The sequence below is a fragment of the Corylus avellana genome, chromosome ca5 (assembly GCF_901000735.1).
Source record: "Corylus avellana chromosome ca5, CavTom2PMs-1.0".
NCBI classification, from domain to species: Eukaryota; Viridiplantae; Streptophyta; class Magnoliopsida; order Fagales; family Betulaceae; genus Corylus; species Corylus avellana.
In genome coordinates, this window is record NC_081545.1 from 23,973,629 (window position 1) to 23,992,544 (window position 18,916).

The following is an 18,916-nucleotide window of genomic DNA, read 5'->3' on the forward strand; positions in this document are numbered from 1 at the left end:
AGGCTTTTCTGGTAATCCTTTTACCTGGTCTAATAAAAGGCAAGGTCGTCATCTTATTAAAGAACGTCTAGACCGAGGCATAGCAAATTCTCAATGGATTCATCTGTTTCCCCATTTCTCTGTTCAACATCTACCTGTGTACTCATCCGACCATAACCCAATTATCTTGGATACAGCTGCCTCTGATCTCTCTCTTCCTCGTCCCTTTAGATTTGAAGAATTTGGGACCTTTGACCCTTCTTGCAGTTGGGTTATTTCTAATGCTTGAGTTAGGTCGTTCCATGGCTCACCAGATTACATCCTTTCTAAGAAACTCAAAGCTACTAAGGCGGCTCTAAAAATCTGGAATTCCACTCAATTTGGGAATATCCAAAACGGATTGCTTCCACTCTTTGTCAACTTGATGTTATTCAGCAGTCTGTGCCTTCATGTCACTCTTTTGATCAAGAACTTAGTCTCCAACACAATTTCGATAATCTTCTTCTTCAGGAAGAATCTTTATGGAGAAATAAATCTAGAGAACTATGGCTCACATGCAAAGACCTGAATACGAAATTCTTCCATACTTCCACTATCACCGAAAGAAGGAGGAACGCTATTGACTTTTTAAAGCTGCCCTCTGGGGCATGGACCTCTGATCGTCCTGAAATAGGTAACTGTTTTACGTCTCATTTCAAGACTCTTTTTTCCTCTTCTGCTCCTAGTCTGGATGAGGATCTTTTATCTCTTTTTGATAACTGTATTTCCCTGAGGAAAATGCTTTCATTTGTGCTATTCTATCGAAACAAGAAATTTTCTCTGTCTTATCTAGCATTGGTTCTACAAAAGCTCCTGGCCCTGACGGGTTTACTGCATTCTTTTATAAGAAATACTAGAGCATTGTCAAGGATGTTGTGATTTCTAGCGTTTTGGAGTTCTTCAGAAATAATCATCTTCTAAAAGAGCAAAACCACTCTTTTATTGCTTTCATTCCTAAGCAATTGGGTGCTTCTTATGTACATCATTTTCGGCCTATCAGTCTGTGCAATATTATCTACCAAATTATTTACAAAATTTTGGCTAATAGATTTAAGGATTTGCTTCATCATTTTATCTCTGCTTACCAATCTGCTTTTGTTCCCTCTAGAAGTATTCAAGATAATTCCATTCTGGCCCATGAGTTCCTATATTCTCTCAAGTCAAAAAAAGGCCAAGGAGGCTTATGGCTATTAAAATTGATATGGAAAACGCATTTGACCGAATGGAATGGAGTTTTCTTCTAGCCATTTTATCCAAACTTGGGTTTCATCCAACTTGGATAAATTGGATCAGAATTCGTATCACTTCTCCCTCTTTCTCTATTCTTATTAATGGAAGTCCATTCGGTTTTTTTAGCCCAGCTAGAGGGCCTCGTCAAGGGGATCCTTTATCGCCCTTTCTCTTCATCATTGGCACTGAAGTCATCTCTCACTTGCTGCTCCGTCAAGAATCTCTAGATCTTCTTAAAGGCATCAAAATTGCTCTCCAATTACTCATCTCCTTTTTGTGGATGATCTCATTATGTTTGCTAAAGCAACTTCTTCAGAGGCGAGTATTCTCAAGTCTTGCTTAAACAAATATTGCCTTTGGTCTGGACAAGCGATTACCACTTCCAAATCCTCTATCCATTTTAGCAAAAACATTGTCTCCTCTGGTATCAACAGCATTAGTAGGATTTTTCCCTTCAAGCAGGCATCAATCTCCTCCAAATATCTGGGTTTGCCTCTTTTCTTTGGTAAATTTAAAGCAGCTGCTTTTCAGGATATCTTGGGGATAGTCTCAAACAAAATTGAGGGATGGTGTACCAAAACTCTATCTCTAGCTAGCCGCACTATTCTTATTAAATCAGTTGCGTCTACAATTCCCTCTTATGCTATGAGTACTTTTTTGCTCCCAATTTCTCTGAGCTCAACTCTTGATCGAAAATTTAAGAATTTTTAGTGGGGATTTCCAAAAGATAAATCCAAAATCTCTCTCTGAAATCTTGGATTTCCATCTACCTCCCGTGGGAATTGGGAGGTCTAGGCTTTCGCCGGATGCATGATTTTAATTTGGCTCTTATTGCCAAACTGGGTTGGAAATTACTCTCTAATTTTGATTGCCTCTGGGTCAAACAACTTCAGAACAAATACGTGAAATATGGGAATTTCCTATCCTCTTCTAGCCCTTCTTCGACTTCTTGGATATGGAAAGGCATTCAAAAATCCAAACCTTTTATTCTAGAGGGAGCCTGTCTAAAAGTCTCAAGTATCTCATCTTCCTCAATCTGGACCTCCAACTGGATTCCCACTATCCCTTCTTTCAAACCCAAGCCAAAATTTCCCAACAATCAAAATCTTCCCTCTTTTCATATTAAGGATCTAATCAATCCTCTTTTCCCCTAATGGAAATCCTCTTCTATCCATGCTCTATTTGACGACACCTCAGCCCAAGTGATTTTAAAGATTCGCATCTCCACGGATCTCGAGCCAAATTACATCTGGACACCGTCTTCCTTTGGACTTTTTTCCACCTCCTCAGCCTACCGCCTCATAAACTCGCATACACCCATTCCTGTCCCCTCTTCTCTTCCCAATCAATTTTGAAAATCTTTATGGAAGCTTAATCTCAATGATAGGCTCAAGCTCTTTTTATGGAAAATTGCCTGGAATATTCTTCCAACAAAGGAGCGACTAAGTCACTTGTTTTCTTCCAAATCGGCTCCTTCATGTCCCCTATGTAAAGTGGAGGCTGACTCTATGCATCATTTGTTCTTCAATTGTGTCTTTGCCAAAGTTGCTTGGTGTCACTCTTTCTGGCCCCTGAACTCTGCAGCCTTCAATTTCATTTCTATGGTAGATTGGATTAATATTATTATCTCTCCAGGTAGTTCTCTGGGTATTCCTCAGGTTGATCATCACAAGTTTCAAATCTTTGCCGTTGTAGCATGTGATATCTTATGGTTCTACAGGAATAAAGCTTTTCATGATGGTCTTTCTTTTGATGCTCGCAGTGTTTCTATTCATATCAATAAAATCTCTCTTGATTCCAAGCTTGGCAATCCAAGTCTCAAACCCCAGTGGAAAAATGGATCTCTCCTCCTCTCAACTGGTTCAACATTAACTTTGATACTGCTATCCGGGACTCCTTTTCTGTGTAGGCGGCTGTCTGTCGTGATTCTAATGGACATATTATGCACATGATCTCCCAAATTAGCCCTCCTTCTCTTCCAAACATGGGGGAAGCTCTAGCAACTCTTCTTGGGGTTTCTTTGGCTACTCAACTTCATATTGATCGTTTTATTCTGGAAGGCGATTCAGAGGTGGTGATCTCAGCTCTACAACTCCCACAAAAATCCAAAGACTGACGCGTCTCCAATGTCATTTCAAATACTATAGGTTCTATTCCTTCTGCTTCTTCTTGGTAAGTTAGGAAAGTTAATAGAAGTGCAAACTTTTGTACCCACTATGTGGCACGTTGGGCTGCCGCCAGATCTTTTTCTGGAAGCATTCCCTTTTCCTCTCTCTCTCTCTCTGTCTTTCGTCTATTTCTCTTGATAGCGGGAAAGACCCTCCTTATCTCGTTTGTTTCTTGTAATTTGGATTCTTTCAATGTACTTAAAAATAAAAAATAAAAAATAAAAAAACTACAATTTTTTTTTCTTTGTAACGTTGGAATATTTTTCAACCAAAAAAAACGAATAACATCCTCTAAATTTTTTTTATCAAACCAACCAAATCCAACAACTAAATCACTTTATATAAAATTAAGCCTTTTTATTTATTTATTTTTCTGACAACTCTAATTTCCTGTATTCACCCTCAAGATATAAATTCTTATCCAGTCCAGAAATACTTATGAGATGTACCTTTTTTATTTTTGGTTTCACCAGGGTGTCCCAAAGCTAAACCCAGACCTCTCTGTGTTGCTTTAGATCCGTCTCTCCTCTGCAGAAAAGGTGAATTCCTTTCTTCCTCTTCCATTTCCACACTGTATACACTCTCGAATTCCTTTCTTCCTCTTCCATTTCCACACTATTCTCTCTCTCCTCTCTGTGTTGTGTGTGCCCGTTAAGTTCTTTTTTCTTTTTCTTTTTTTCTTTTTTTTTTTTTTTTAATTTTTTTTAATTTTTTATTTAATTGTGACATTGATGAATTTTCTCTTGCAAATTGCATGTAATATGATAAAAGGGGGTAAAATGTTTTCGGACAATTGTTATGTGTATTTCTCTCGTAATTTCGTTGAATTTTTAATTAAAACTATGATTTTTATTACGTTTTGCGTTGTTAATGAAAAAGGTTTTATTTCTCTCTCTCTCTCTCTCTCGCTTTCTTTTTTAAGAGAATCCTGATTTTTGCTAATATGCTTCTCATGGCGTTTTTCCAAAATTATTCAGGTTTCCAGTGGCTTGAAGGCTTCAATAACTGTTAATATGCCAAAAATGGATAATGGGCGTGACTTCATACAATGGCTTGGACCTGACATGTCCATAAAGATTCTCACCCATTTGGATGACCCATCTGACCTTGTCCGTGCTAGTTCTGTTTCGAGTTCTTGGCACCGATTTGGTAAGCTTATTGGGGGTTGAATAACCAAATTCAATTGGGTTTAATTAATGGTGTGTTGCTAGAAGTTTTATGTTCTTGTCACGAATTTGGTACCAACTCCTATGTCTCTTTTTCCATTGGAATTATCAGCTTGAATTTTAGGTTCTCATTGCTTGTTTAGCCAAAACGATTGAGGGTATTGGACGATGTAGGAGGCCTGTTTATATATATGGATAAAGGAGTAATGTACAGCTGCAGGATGCCGATACCTGTATTACTATGCTCAATTCAAGTTTGTCCTGTCAGACCAGCTTGTGAGTGTCGGTGATCCCCACGCATAACTTATGGTTAAGCAGAATAAAAATAAAAATAAAAAATAAAAAACTTATGGTTAAGCTTCCTCTTAGTTCTGTTAAGCCTGGCTCCTTGGAAATTTCATAGCTGATCACTGAACCTGTTGTGCGTGACTTGAATTACTCAAGTCAAAATCACATGGGCCCCGCACCATTTACTAAACTAATTTGGAGTTGTGTTTTGCTGACCGACTTTAATGCTTATAAAAGTCAGCAAGCAGAGCGTGAAGAAATTGGAGAAAAAGAGCCGCAATATCTCACTAGGATTTTCTCACTTTGTTGTGCCTTATGGCACTTGGAGAAAAAGAGAGTTTTTTCTTTGTTCTTCTCTCTTTTGTGTGAGAGTGAGATTTGGATGTATTGGGGCTTTGGATTTTTAATGGTTTTCTCCCTACTCTTTTGTACCCCATCTTTTGTTAGTGAATTTATCTTGGATTGTCTCCGCCAGTGGATGTAGGTTTGTTAAGCCGATCCACTTAAATCTTGGTGTCTTGTGTGATTGATTTATTTCTATTACACTCTTCTTTGCTTCTTTGGGAATCCTGAATTTAGATGATTGCACAGCAGAATCCATATCCTAGTTCGTACTCTTCTCGTGTTCTTGCTTGGTAGCCGGCGAGGCTTGGAATCTAGCTTGCCTAATTACCTTGAGTTGATGGCGTAAACCGCGAGGGGTGCCAACGCCCATAAAGCAAGGGGGAGAAACATATGACAGATATGGACAAGAAGGCAGTGATTGGGGTACTGTTGCAGGGAATGCTAGTCAGCTAACCGTATTATGTATCCCAAATGTGAATTTTCCCCCCGAAACATCTATTAAGCTTAGTTATCTAAATAAGGAACCGCATAATTGTTTCTGAGCAGGGAAGCCTTGGCTCCAGTAAGTGACCAATGTAAATAGGTTATAATGGTTTGAATGACATTTGTGTGTTTCAGTGATATTATTGCTAGGATTCTACTCTATATGGTAAAAGCATATACATGTGTTAGATCTAGCTTACTGCATTCCATTTAAGTCATTTCAAATGGTCCTACAAATAGGAGTGAGTGGCATAGCACTGACATGGGTCTTTTTCTCATGGCAGTTAAGTGTCTTGTTAAAAATAAAAGAAAAAAGAGTTCATAAAAGGAAATCATTTAGAATATAAACTGATTACAATCATTACAGTCATCTTTATCTTTTTTCTTCTTCTTGATAATGATGGCAGAGGAAAAATATTACAATGCAGTTTAATTACCTGTTCACAACCTTAATCCCTCTAAAGAACTTATCAATCAATAAGAATGACATCTTGACTGTTATTTGAGTGACAAAGAAAAGTAGCAACATCCTTATAAAAGTTTATAAAAATCGTGGAAAAGATGCCTCCAAGGCCCAAACTTTAATTTGGCATATGTTTAGATAATGTCAAGCCCTACTTATGAACATCCATAATTCAGTTTAAAATCTAGTTGGGTCTTACTTTGTATTTTTTATTTTTGTTGGTATTGAGTTTTATTTATGGGTTTCACTAGTTCTTTGGTTGGACTTACTAGTTTAACCCAAGGAATCCAAGTCCATCAGGGTTCAACATTAGATGTGTAACACCCCCTTTTTTGTAGGAAGTACACAAAAGAAAACACTAACTAGAAAGAGCAAATGCACCCCAATCATCTCAACCCAAAGAAACCTTTTAGCCTATAAGAATTACAGCCAAGGTGAAGTTCCCCACCACCCTGTTGTCCCACATAATCAAAATACCTCTTGAAGGCCCACATGATGACACCCCCAAAAAACTGTGCACCACCCTACGAGACATGAACCTTGCCTTAAAAGCCTAATCATCAAAGCCTTAAACCACCCAACCCTCATGAGATACCAAACAGAAAATACCGTTCACAGATACTGTTCACACAATGTTCATTCTACTTCATCAAGTTATCTTTTCATCATAACCTTGATTTAATTAATAAGTATGCCTTTGAACTATGTTAGGTAATGTTTTCTTGATTGATACTGATGTGGGTTAATCATCATGCAGTGATTGAACATGGCCTTTGTAAGCAGCTCTGCTTGAAAATGTTTCCTGAAATATCTAGTGCTACGCACATTATTGAAGTCAAGAACATGATAGAACCTGTGAATCTCAACATTGATGATTCTACAGAATGGGAGCGCCTTAAGAGGGATCATGGAGTGTATGCCTTCTTAGCCCGAGGTCTGACCCCAAGCATAAGAAAAGATTGCATATCAAAACCCATTAGTGCATCAAGCACTGATAATTATCCTGATGAAAGCATACAGAATACTTTGGAACCAAGGGATAGAGTTGGGCACAGAGCTTTTTATTGGTCTAGTAAAGGGGAAGGTGATCCCAGTGTTCCTGAGACATTAATCTATAAGTTGGTTGCCAAATTGTGTGTTGTTACCGAAATCGATGTTCAACCGTTCCAAGGTTAATTCTCACAGCCTGTAGATTTGTGTTGTAACTTTAATATGATTTGAGCTCGTGAACATTTTGCTAATTAACTGACAAAGACAAATTTGTTCACATCAGCATATTTTCAGCATGGCATGCCTATATATTCACCTAAGGCTGTTCGATTCAGAATGGGCTATCCCAGAACTCCATTGATATTGGATGCTGACATCAGAGATGATTGGTTAGCTGCTCACAGTTGGATGGATGATGAGTTTGTTTGGACATATACTTCACCAGAATTTCCAATGGCTCAGGTGAGTAGCATTGTTTAACATGTTAGCTTACTTATTGTTCAGTGAGAATGGGGAGGTGGATAGGGATTCAATGGCACTTTCTTTTGGATACTAACTAAACAAAATTTACTAAGCCTAGATAAATAAGAATCACTTTTTGTAAGCACTGTCTTCTTGCTTGTAACATATATATATATATTCAATCCTGGAGATCCTAGACATGTCTATTTTAATACAAGTATAGCTATAGAACACTTGACCTGCAATCTCCCGTCATGATTTTTCTGGTATTTCGTATTTTAGCTTTTTAATCCTGGGATTGGCTCAATATGCTTTATGAAATGAATATTTTATCATCACTCTAGAATATAGTGGTAATATCTGTAAGGAAGCACATAGTTTTGAGTTTCAAAGGGCTCCGTGTTAGCTTGCAACTGCATTGGTAATATGTTTGCTTAACCATGTGATGAAACAGGAGAACTTCTTGCAAAAGTTCAAGTTACCAGAACCTGTTCTTTGCATTGGAGGGATTCTGCAGGTCGAGCTACTGGGTCGGGTTCAGAGACAAGAAATGGATGGATTATATTATATATGGTCAGTTTCTCAGTTCTCACTCGTTCTCTCTCTTCCCTCCCCCTGGTAATCATTGTTATCATATATATAGTGACCTATGGAAATTTGAGGAGGGACTGAGAAGTTTTTGCCAGTGATGTATGGAGCTGTGACTGTAAGTAAGATTGTCAGACGTATATCTCAAGTCCCACTCAAGAGCCAAATGAAACTCAAGACTCGAAATAATTAATGAAACTGTTTCTTATGGAAAAAAGTAATTAATGAAAATATAGATATATGCTTTCCTAGGAAAAGAGTGAAACTCGAGACTGGGAAGTAATTACTTTCTGAGGAAAAAAAAAGCGCACACACTTCTCTTTTAGTTTCAATAATTATTGTTTTTAGCCTCTGAAAGTTGGATTCTATACTCATCTATTTGTTTCTTATACTCTGGACCATTCTTGCGTGGTGCAGTGTCTCGCATGTTCAAGTTGTGGGACAACTACTTTTACCGCCATTTGATATTGAAGTTGATCCCTCGGGAAAATGTTCCTTAAAATACAACCCCGAAATGCAGTGTTGCACGTCTTCAACACAATTGACTGAGGGAGAGGCAAGTACACCTTCTCGCATTCGTACATTCCTGATGCAGCTGCTAGGGAATGGGGCAGTTGACGATGAGTCAGATGAGGAGCCACCGGCCTAAATTTGTAGTACCGACTTATTTTCCGTTTGTTTTCTGCTGTTTATATAAACCCAGCTGAGTCTGGACAGTACTATCATATCGTAATTAGATGATGTTGATCAGTGGAAACGCTTGTATTGATGCAAATTAGTGTCTTTAGAATTTGGAGTAATTCATCAAGGTGTATAGGTCGGTCTTTGACTCGTTTGCCCATGGTTTAATATGTCGCTTCTAAATAAGGCCATGAGAAATGGTATGCCTTTTACAATGTTACTTCTCTTTTTTCCTCGATCAATTTTGAGGAAGTATCGCAAAGGCCATGTTGGTCAGCATTTCAGGGCTACTTAGGCCCATGCAGGAGCAAACTGATTCATATTTCTCAATTTCTATACTAGTGTTATAATAATACAAAGTGAATTGAAATTCAGAGAGCCCAAATCACTCTCTTTCATTAAGTAAAGCATCTGAGAGACCAAAAACACCTCGTCTAAAGTGATATAGAAGCCATTTATTTTCTTGTGTAAGCTTGAGAGCATAGAGTTGTACGGGTTGCATAATACATGACACCATAAAACGCATTACAAGAGTTGTGCGTAAAAGGTTGTCAAGTTCCCTTGTCTCTAATGTATGTAAACAGTTGCAGCTAACATGAGTTTACAAATTAAGGAGTCCCTTCTAAAGCACTGGATCATCTTGCGAATAGTATCCTCGTAGCTTCCATATACCTACGAAAGGATAAGTATCAATACATACAAAATGGAATCAAATTGCTACCAAACAATAAATAGTTTCCAACATATTTTCCTTTGATTAGGGATTTTCCTAATCTGATCCAATAATAGATAAATTATATACGTGTCTTCCATTTGATAATTAGAAATGTCACATTCTCTTGGAGAAAAGCACGCCTAGGGTACGAAGGAAGAAGTGGAGGGGATAGGAAGAAATGTCAAATTCTCATGGGCACCCACAACCTGTTTATTTTCATCAGGATCAATGGAAATTTGACCAAACAATCAAGGATCAGGGTCTGGAAGGGGGCTATTGAAGCAGGCAGCTACAAAATGAAGCGGATTCACTTGTACAAATGTGTAAAACTCGGGAATGAAACATGTAAATATCATAATTAATAGGAACCCGTTCATAGAGTTATTGTCCAATAGATTACACTTGCGCAAGACTTGGAGACAGAAAGCCATCAAAACAGATGTCTAATATACCTACTGAGTACAAGTGAGAGAAGTCGCAACAAATTCCGTGATTAATAGAATAAAAAAAAAAAAAGGGAGAAAGAGACCCAGCTATTTCAAATATCCTGTACAAAGATGTATGATGGATGGACACTTACCCAACAGATGCTAATAATTGATTGAAACCAATTTATGTTAGTCACGCCTTCCAGCCATAACCGATACTATCATCAAAGTCACCATTTAAAAACCCATTTTCCGTGAAGTCACTGGATATATCCGGAACTACTATATCATCCTGCAAATGAAGATTCTGTGGCAGATCTGGAGATCTCTGGTTGAATCCGTTATTGCCTCCAGCAGCAGAATCACTGTTTGAAGCAGCTTTGAAACTGTTGCTCCGACTTGGAGCCGGCCCATTACTTCCTGATGCATTGGCCATGGCTGCAGCTGCTGCCGTAGTGTTAGCTCCAAATCCCAATCCATTTCTTGCCACACTCCCATTTGCATTTGGCCCACCAAGGGATTGCTGTTGTGCACCTGAACTGTTAGTAGACATCTGCAGCAGGTGCTGCATCATCTGCTGTTGTAAGACCTGGTTGCCATGGGGGGTCTGTGGATGGTTTTGTTGGAGTAGGTTATTACCGCTCAGTGAGCGCTGCTGCAGTTGCTGTGGCTGCTGCGGCTGCTGGGAAGGTAAATGGGGACTTGAAAAGGCACTTGCAGGTAAATTCTGCATGGATCCTGATATTAAAGCAGCTGTCCCTTGGAGGTTTGACGATGGACTCTGATTAGAATTATTGAAGGAAGATGAAGCCTCCTGTTGAAGTGAGTGAGAATTTGAATTCATAGGATTCTGCCTATTCTGGTAACTGGTCAGTGCCAGAGCAGCTTGTGCCGAACCACTTAAAGCTCCTCGACCAGCCATATTATGATTGTTGCTTATTTGGTTATTTAGACCGGGATGCAATGCCATTAATTTATTGAGGGTGTTCCGGTCAGTTGGAAGACCCTGAACATTTGCTAGTTGCTCCATCTCCTGCATCTTTTGCATCTGGAGCTTGGCTACAGAGGCATGTCGAGGATAACTTTTCAAGCCCTCTGCAAATAAAAGTCGCAATGAGGTCCAAGAAGGCCATGGTTACATAGTTAAAATAACTATTTCATACAGACACATAATAAATAAGGCAACTGTAACAACTAAGCACAGAACACCACCAGAAAACAATTTATAGCTGAAGAAATGAAGACAGTTTCCATAAATAGCATTTTTGTCAGCAGCTAATGAAAGTCGGAATGTCCACCAAGACCTGTTTAAATTTTACAAGAAGACTTCCCACCACTAAATGAAACGAGGACATCTACCACTTTGACGGAGGGGAAATGAACATAAAAGGAAAAGAGGTGGGAAGGAAAATGGGGTATAGTTAAGAGGATAAAATACCAACACAAGTTGCTTCAAAATTTTCCGTAACCAAGATAAAATCAAACTCGAGAATTGTACTGGCTTAAGCTTCTAAAAAGTTTTAGTATCATTATTCCATGCTTTGTGTATAAATATGAATAATCTCGTATCAAACTTCCAGCTCAGTAAACAGATAAAAGTTTGGATAAAATATCAAGTTGATGAGCTAAGTGCCAGTCCATAATTGAGTCAAAGGAGGAAGAAGTCTCAAAAAGATAATTAGCAAGCCAATTCTAAAGTTACAAAATGATATGTGATAACAAAAGCCAAAAAGAAATTACCAATTGGCCCGACTCTGTTATCCCGGCAGAAATCTATCAAATCTTTCATGCTATTGACAACTTCAGAGATCTGTAAAGAGTTGGAATTGACAACTATAGTAAAACTTAAGATAAAATATAACATATCAATTTTTTATACCCATGTCAGAAATAGATAAACACATACCTGCAAACACCTAACATATCTTTTGGAAAAACCCAAGTCATTCAATGACTGTAACTCCAAACTCTTCGCAAGCTGGCGCCCAGCTGTCAGCACCCTGAGGAAAAGCAATTGACATGACACCAGTGCTACCTCACAGAGTTTATGTTAGAACCAATCCCGCTCAAACCCAGACATAAGTAGCAGATCATTCTCTTTTTCTCAAAGGACCAGTCTAGGCTCAGTTCATAGCTATAACATGCAGGATTAAGTATATTACTATAATTAAATTGCACTCCATAGCAAGCAATCTACTCAGCATGCCCTTAACCCTCAAAGCTAAGTGAAAAGTGAGACCAAAAAGCTTTTCAAAAAAACCCTATGAGACTTTAATTTACTTGCTGGTGCCAGTATCCTTGCAGGACCGTATCATCCTTGCGGAGAATAGACATTACTGATACTCCCACTCATCCCATCACAAGTTTGAAGCACCTAAATGAGCAGCACATGCTTCAAACTTGGTTGCATTTTCAGCACGTGTCAAGAGGATGAGAGCAAGGGCAAATATCTCCAAATGATCCAACAGTACCTGCTTTTCCTTCCTTACCACAACCACCAAACCTAAAATGGGAGCTAGGACAGGACTCCTACACTACTAATGCACTAATCGAGTAAACTATCCAGTTGAAGAAACAAGCTTCAGCTAAAAAGGACTGAAGAAACAATATATCAAACCACACAGAAAATTTCTTATTGATTGATCTACTCACATATTGCTGTTTGTTTGCAGATCCTGCTGAGAAATCCCATCAGATCCACTTTCAGCAATTGTGCTCTGGCATTTCTGTGCAACCTGAACCAACTGGTTCACCTGCAATAGAAGGGTAATGAGTAGGTTATAGATGTTTATACTTAACATCCTCAAGCAGTCTGAGCAACATAAATAAATCTAGATAAAGAACCAGTGTGTATAAAATCATACACAAACTAGAACACTTAAAGCAGGGAACTGAATGGCAATCTAAAAATCAGTAAGAAACAATCAAACTAGAAATTGACGCCTATGTTACAAATTAATGATTTCAGGGCTGAGCCTCTCATGAATAAACTAAATTTTAAGACAAATTCAACCTTTGAGCATGGGAATATGAATGGCAACTAACATTTTGTAGGAAAGATGTTTGGGGATTATAATGAACAGAGAAGTACAACATGACCAAAACTAATATTTTTTCACTATTCACATTAGACGTTAGTAGACCTCTTTTTTGGAGGAAGCTTTCCTGCTAACCCTATCTTTGGAAACAACTGAAACCTCTTCTTAACAATGAAAGGAAGCCCACCTTATTTCTCACACATTTTTTCAATCAATGGTACTTGTTAGAAAACAACACTTTCTTATAAGAATGTTTTGACAATTCCTAAGAAGTTGATGTCCTTAGTGTTTAGTCCTAATGTCATACAGTTGAGCTTTGAAACTTTTCTCATTAGGTTCTTTGAACTGTCTCCTATAGCCATTTCCCATTTTTTCTGGAAACAAATATCCCATATCATCTCTTGTGAGAGTTCCCAAAAAGTATCTAAAACAGCTCCCACTTTAAAGATCACAATCAACACACTGTAGCAGCAATATCAAGATTATTACTAGTCCGTGCATGCACTAGTTGACAAAATCATAATGTCAACCAAAAAGCAAGAGTTGATAAGGTAACAAAGTTAATACCTGTGGTGCAACCAACCTACGCGGAAGAAGCTCTTCATGCCGCCGTGCACAAAATTCCCAAGATAATATCTGCGAAAACATAAAATTTCCGGCAGACAATTAGTGCAAGACAGAGACTAACAACACTTGAGATGAGATTGGAATCTTTTTTTAACCTTCAAATCGTGGGTGAATATGATACGAAGCTGACCCTCACGAACAACACGAAGTTGCTCATAAACACTCTCTTGGACCGCTTTTCCATACTCTAACACCATTATTCCAGAAGAAAATCTATATTCCCGTGGCATGTCCAAAAACATAAGCTCATCAAGGACTCCACTGCCAAATTTGATCTCATTAAGTCTAGGAAGTACTTCAAAAGTTGCCTCTGTAAAAAGGAGAATTATTACTTAGATTTGATCAGAGATCCTCAAATGGTAACATCCCAACATGCAAACATTTCACGGAACTATAACATTAAAGGTGAAGCTGGATTCAAGACCTAGGCATGTGTGAGACAATATGATCAGTGGAATTACTGGATTTAATTTGAGATAGGGCCCCACCTTGGGCCCTTCATAGTTACCATTGCATGTTAACTTTATGTTATTTTTTGCATTAGGCTTCTGTCCCTTTTTGTCTCCATTGAGTTTCTTGAAATTTAAGGTAAAGGTTTTTCTTTATTCTTCCCGTTTTTTGGTTGTTGTAAGTTCTTGAGTTGTTGGATACAGGCAGCAGTCACAGTCCATGGGTCTTGTAACTAATTGGGTCTAACCAAGTCCTTTTGTAGCAGTTCAGTAGCCAAACTTATATTATAGGATTACTAAGTTTGGGGTCCTATTCTAATTAGAATAAGGAGTTGCCAGCAGCCTGTAAGTACCCACTTAACTATTGCAATCAGATAGAGTTCATTCAAAAGCTTTCCCTCTAAGTTATTTAAAAGGATTATGTGATGTATTCTAATCCTAGGTGCAGGGCCATGCGAAACCAAGTGCAGGGCCCTAGAACCTCTTTCTTCATTTTGTCAGCAGTCTTTCATTTTAAATTGGAAATTTCCCTCGGACTTCCACAAACTTATTTACAACATACCAAGGCTTCTCTGAACTTTCATTGAATTAATACAAATTAACTCAATGAGAAACTAAGTTTAACTCAAAAATAATTGTTATAATAAAGATATCTCTCCACCTATTTGAAATGCAAGAATATATTAATATTCATTAAGAATCTCTTTCGCTCTCATTAATACATAATATGTACCAGAACTAAATCCAGAAAAGGATTACCAACAGAAAAAGATATATAAACACAAGTCCAGAAAAATCAACAAAGCATGATCATGATAGGAAAGTCTTCCAATTAAAGCATTCTATACCATAATCCTAATTTTCTTACCAAATCCCCTTCCAGATTTGGAACCACAAATATCACACTGCCATGCATCCTGGCAACAAAACAAGAAACAAAAAAAATTAAGAAAAAACTTTTATATGTGCTAAACACAATCATGAAATTCAACAAGTATAGAGAAAATAACATTAAAATCTAAATACATGCAATTGATGAAGTTAACAAATCCATAATTACTACAGAAGCATGGATACAAGGTCCTTGTCAATTACATGAGAATCAACTCATGCAATGACTTTAAAGAAAATATTTCAATATTCATTATAGGATAAACTTTACATGAGGTCAGTCTAAGTGTTTATGCTATAAGCTATTTTCTCTATCTTTTAAAGAAAAAAAAAAAAAAAAAAAAAGATCATCGGAACAGAAAAACTGACCATAGATGCCTGGGGGAAAACACCAAGTGCATGATGCCCAACATTATCATATAATGACAAGCACCATCTTTTCTTTGCACGAGGAGAGTAATACTCTGCCACAAACTTCCTCCAGTACCCAATACTATTTTCCTGTGAAAAAAAGATAATAACAAAAAGCCCATTGAGCTTCAGAAGCACCTTAATTAACAAATAAAGTCAACATGGAGGTTCAGCATGTTCAAAAAAATATTAGGCCATCAAAACACAGAAATCTTGTGTAAATAAGGGAAGAATATTACCAAAATTCATATACAGCAGAAAAATATGTTTTACCCCATGAAGCACCAATACAAATATAATATGATACAGACACAGAAACGTATTTGAAAATCTAGGATGCAACGTGGCAGTGATATGTTAATTAATAAATATATAATGAATATTTCTAAATATTATGCTAGTATTTGTTTAAAAAAATAAATAACCAAAATCAATAGGCATAAAGCATGTATAACAATGAAACTACCTAGGATCCACAGTATCCATATTTGAGATTGATAGAATTTTAAAATCTTGAATCTTTCTTTCTAAAATACTAGAGAATCATTTAACATTTAGAACCTTTTTTTCTTAAGGATATCCAACTTTCACCTCAACAAATATCTTTGCCATATTCATGCCCGGTCCCAGCAGAATCCCATCATATTTGTCAAAAGAATTAAAAAAATAAATTTTCTTTGTTTACAGATAAATATCTGATCCTATTCCACATCTGAGACGCATTCCACCATATCCAAATACACATTTGGATATTGCGGAGAATATATTGGATATGATTCAGATCATAAGGAGGTTATTTCAACATATCTGTTCTTTATAGGTCTTACAAGATAAAGATATAAAAGCAAGTAGTCACCTGTGGCCGTTGCCATTGATGAAATAGGTATTGCATCAGCCGACGAGCACATACACCACTAACACCACTATCATATGGCCGCTTCATGGCTGATACTGGCGGCATTGCCTGTTGTTGCAGTTGATGCCTCAACTGCATCTGCTGCTGCTGCTGCTGCTGCTGTTGCTGCAACTGGGCTCTCTGCAACTGTGGCATAGACTGCAGAATCTGTTGTTGTTGTTGCTGCTGCTGCCTTAGCCTCTGCTGCTGAAGCAAGGCTTGTAACTGTGGGTTACGGCCTTGGAATTGCATGGGGTCTTGTCTCTGCAATAGCTGTTGTAACACCTGCTGCTGCAAGATATCTTCTTGCTTGATATCTAACCGAGGTTTCTTCTGCACCTGGGATAAATTATTTGGATCCTGAATGAAAGCTCCAATGCGGGCACCCATGGAAAGTGAAGGTTGGCCAGTTTGTGATGTAGGTAATGATGTAGCACTTGAAGCCCCCAGTGGCTGGTGCTGATTGTGCTGCACATGTTGCGAATTCTGGTCTTGATGAGAATTTTGCTGCACTACAGAAGACCCGTCCATAACTGATGAGCCCGTAATACTAATATTATTAGATGAGAAGGACATAGGCGATGCAGGTAAACGCATGTAAGACTCCGTATTGATGCTTGCACTTCTTTGCAAATGGGGACCTCCGGAAAGTGCAGAGTTTGCATCTGTGACCAAAGAACTCGCCCCAACACTTGGTCCGGAGTTTGCCACACTGTTCAACGCAGCATTGTTCATATCCCCCGAAACCGGACCCAGATTTGAACGCCCAGTTCCAGGAATTGAATTAGAAGAGTTCCCAAAAGACGAGCTCAAGTGCGAGTTAACTACAACCTGGGACTGCCCATCTCCCTGGAAGAATATTCCAGAACTTGAGGAAGATTGGGTTAACCCTCCAGCCACCCGAGAAGGTGCCATGGGGGGCACCGCCCCTTGGTGGCTGGAGTCTAAGTAGCTCTCCAGAGCCAGATCTAACTAGGGTTTATATTTACTAAAGCAAATACGCTCAACCCACTTATTATGATCCAAAAACAAAAACCGTATTAAAAAAAAAGCCTAAAATAGCTCCACAAAGACAGCATGGAAAGCTAAAAATAGTAGTGCATTCCCCACTTCACCAACCAAAGATAAAACACTATTTGAACCCTTGTATCCCAGATTTCACCACTCAAGGTACAATTTTTACAAATCTACAAGCTCTAGTGCGTTCCAACTGCTCGCAAAGTTTCATTCTGTTTGAGCTTTCAACAATTTGTAATTGGGATCTAAAATGAACAAACCAAACAACATTAGCCGTAGAAAAGGACAAGAAAAAAACTAGCTAAAAATAGAAATAAACACGAAAAATTTGTTAACTGCCTCACCCCGTTAAATTAAAGACTGAAATTAGGCCTAAAGACATCGAAAATCACTCTCAAACTAGCCCTTGGAAAAAGCGGAAATAAAAAATATATATATCGAAATAATTCGAACAAAACCCTAACTTTTAACCCCAAACAGTGTCTTTAGCATATACAGCAAAATTCCAAAAACTTTATAAACTAAATGCGCGAAACAACGATCGAATTGCAAGACCGAAATATTAAACTAAAAAATAAGCCATTAATCAAATTTAGCCCCAATTTTGTCGTTCCAAGAGTCATAAGCTGCGATCGAAGGCCTAAATAGCTCAAATCGAATAAGAAATTGCACAAAGTTTTAACTCTAAACCCCACTAATTAAACATACTAAACTGCATTAGAGAATCATTAGCCAGTAAAACTACAAGATCAGGAGCTACCAAACAAAAAGTTTTTTTAAAAAAAAGAGCTTTTACAGTCTCAGAGATCGATTAAAGCAAAATTATATTACTTAAACTACCACCAAAAATCAGGTGAAAAACAAAAAACACAGTAATTAAAATGAAGACCGGCCACTGACCTTTGAAACGCGAGCTAAGAAAAACGCTTCTTTTTTTTTTTTTTTGGGCTGCTTTTCTATGCTTTCTACAAAACTGCGAAATCGCCAAGAGAGAGAAAGAGAGGAAGTTCTGGTTGAGGCTGCTTATATATACCTAGCGGGAATTGCAGAGGGGGGCTTTACCGGCTGCACCAGTATCCAGACCCATGCCACCGGCTGTACCCGGGGCACCTTTGTACACGTGTTGTGTCCTGATCGCAAGACACAGTCGGTGTTAGATCGCCACGGTCACGAGCGAGTCCTGCACGACGTGGCGGGATCTCATTAGTTAACAAAGTTTGCCTATCCTAGATCTTAAGGACGTTTCCTGAGTACAGTCTCCATTAGACATTGTACGCTGCAGCTGAGGTATTAAAAAGTTCATAGGACACCAATCCGCCACGTCATTCACTTGGGATAAATATGGTATTTTGTTTAGTTTAGGGGTAGTATGGTATATAGATTAGGGAGGTGTACTATATGTTTTAACTATTAAATTAAACAAAATAGGTTAACGGATACTGTGCCAAAAAAGAAAAAGGGCTGCGGATAGAGACAGACCGTCTGATTGCCACGTGTGAATACACGCATAATAAAAACAAGGCCTCGTGCGGCTTCTACTGCTGGAAGCTCAAACTCCTGCAT

At 38.2% G+C, this 18,916-nt stretch overlaps 2 protein-coding genes across 3 annotated transcripts; one reads left to right on the plus strand and one right to left on the minus strand.

Moving 5' to 3' along the window:
• The first annotated feature begins 3,860 nt into the window (after positions 1–3,860).
• LOC132182442 (F-box protein At4g00755-like) lies at positions 3,861–9,102 on the plus strand. Its single transcript, XM_059595687.1, has 6 exons — positions 3,861–3,955; positions 4,394–4,565; positions 6,919–7,332; positions 7,435–7,613; positions 8,068–8,186; positions 8,619–9,102. Exons 2-6 carry the CDS (start codon positions 4,430–4,432, stop codon positions 8,848–8,850), a joined length of 1,080 nt encoding a protein of 359 aa, XP_059451670.1. The 5' UTR covers positions 3,861–3,955; positions 4,394–4,429; the 3' UTR covers positions 8,851–9,102.
• A 215-nt stretch (positions 9,103–9,317) lies between these two features.
• LOC132182441 (probable transcriptional regulator SLK2) lies at positions 9,318–18,356 on the minus strand. 2 transcript variants are annotated; one of them, XM_059595684.1, is made up of 11 exons: positions 18,254–18,356; positions 16,298–17,598; positions 15,400–15,531; positions 15,008–15,056; positions 13,786–14,000; positions 13,631–13,699; positions 12,678–12,778; positions 11,932–12,025; positions 11,766–11,835; positions 10,178–11,120; positions 9,318–9,554 (listed from the first exon to the last, which is right to left on the minus strand). In XM_059595684.1, exons 2-10 carry the CDS (start codon positions 17,249–17,251, stop codon positions 10,219–10,221), a joined length of 2,586 nt encoding a protein of 861 aa, XP_059451667.1. In that variant the 5' UTR covers positions 17,252–17,598; positions 18,254–18,356; the 3' UTR covers positions 9,318–9,554; positions 10,178–10,218. The 2 variants fall into 2 exon arrangements, with proteins under 2 accessions (XP_059451667.1, XP_059451666.1); XM_059595683.1 differs by lacking the exon at positions 9,318–9,554 and having other exon boundaries at positions 9,935–11,120.
• Positions 18,357–18,916: the final 560 nt, after the last annotated feature.